The sequence below is a fragment of the Anneissia japonica genome, unplaced genomic scaffold (genome assembly GCF_011630105.1).
Source record: "Anneissia japonica isolate Jap-2015-1 unplaced genomic scaffold, ASM1163010v1 scaffold10402_len891_cov185, whole genome shotgun sequence".
Lineage (NCBI taxonomy): Eukaryota > Metazoa > Echinodermata > Crinoidea > Comatulida > Comatulidae > Anneissia > Anneissia japonica.
The window spans coordinates 1-891 of NW_022685786.1; the positions used below are offsets into that span (position 1 = coordinate 1).

General features: G+C 32.7%; 1 protein-coding gene across 1 annotated transcript; it reads right to left on the reverse strand.

Annotated features, from left to right (window-relative positions):
• Positions 1–731, reverse strand: LOC117112545 (the record flags this gene model as incomplete). Its single annotated transcript, XM_033255627.1, has 2 exons — positions 1–45; positions 192–731. Coding segments are annotated over 2 exons (569 nt in total), but the record flags the coding sequence as incomplete, so codon positions are not given.
• Between the last annotated feature and the right edge of the window lie 160 nt (positions 732–891).

The following is an 891-nucleotide window of genomic DNA, read 5'->3' on the forward strand; positions in this document are numbered from 1 at the left end:
ATTGATGTTAACATTTTTATAAATACTCGGTCCAGATTTTAGGTTGGTCAATACGTTTATTAAATCGATATCCACTTAAAATAAAATTTACGAATAGTATCTATGATTCACTTCTAGTATCAAATACACTCTACCACGAATGAGTATGATCGGCTCAAAAGGACGTAAGCATACTTGTTATTGGTTACCTTCTAATATATCCGCATAAGCGCCCATTCTGTTTGATCTCAATGTTTTGATCAAATCCTCTGCTGAATTTTCTTTGATAACTTTGTTGTCTTCCAGTGCACATATTAGAAGCCATGGATCCCCATTGTGTACTTTCTCATTTATTTCATAAAAGTAACCAATTTCAGTAATAGACGACCTGTCCAAATTTTTGCCAAATCTGATCAGATTTTGTCTATATGGGGAAAATATCCTGATTTCCACATCTTCTAATTTAAAACTTTTAAACGTTGGCTTTATTTTGTTAATATCTGACTGAACACCATCAAGCCGACAAATCTTAACAGCCTCAAAAATAAGGGCATGTTCTGAAATGCTGATTAAACCATTTGCTTTCAGTAAACTAAATAAAGCCATCACACTATTTGTGTTTTCAATGTTAACAAGACCCACCTCTTCCTTAAACTGTCTAATTAAGACTTTCAGCATATCGATACTAGCATATTGCTTCCACCAATCTGACACAACTTTCTGCAAACGGACAAAATCCTCTGGGGGAATGCCTAAAAAATAAAATGTAAATATCACGTCTCAATCGATACTTTTGACCAAAAACTGTTGGAGAGTGGCAAAAATATCAGAGTAAATAAATCAAGAAAAATCAAGATAATAATCATTATTATGTCCTTTATTTGAACACTCTATTTACCTTTCTTTAATGAT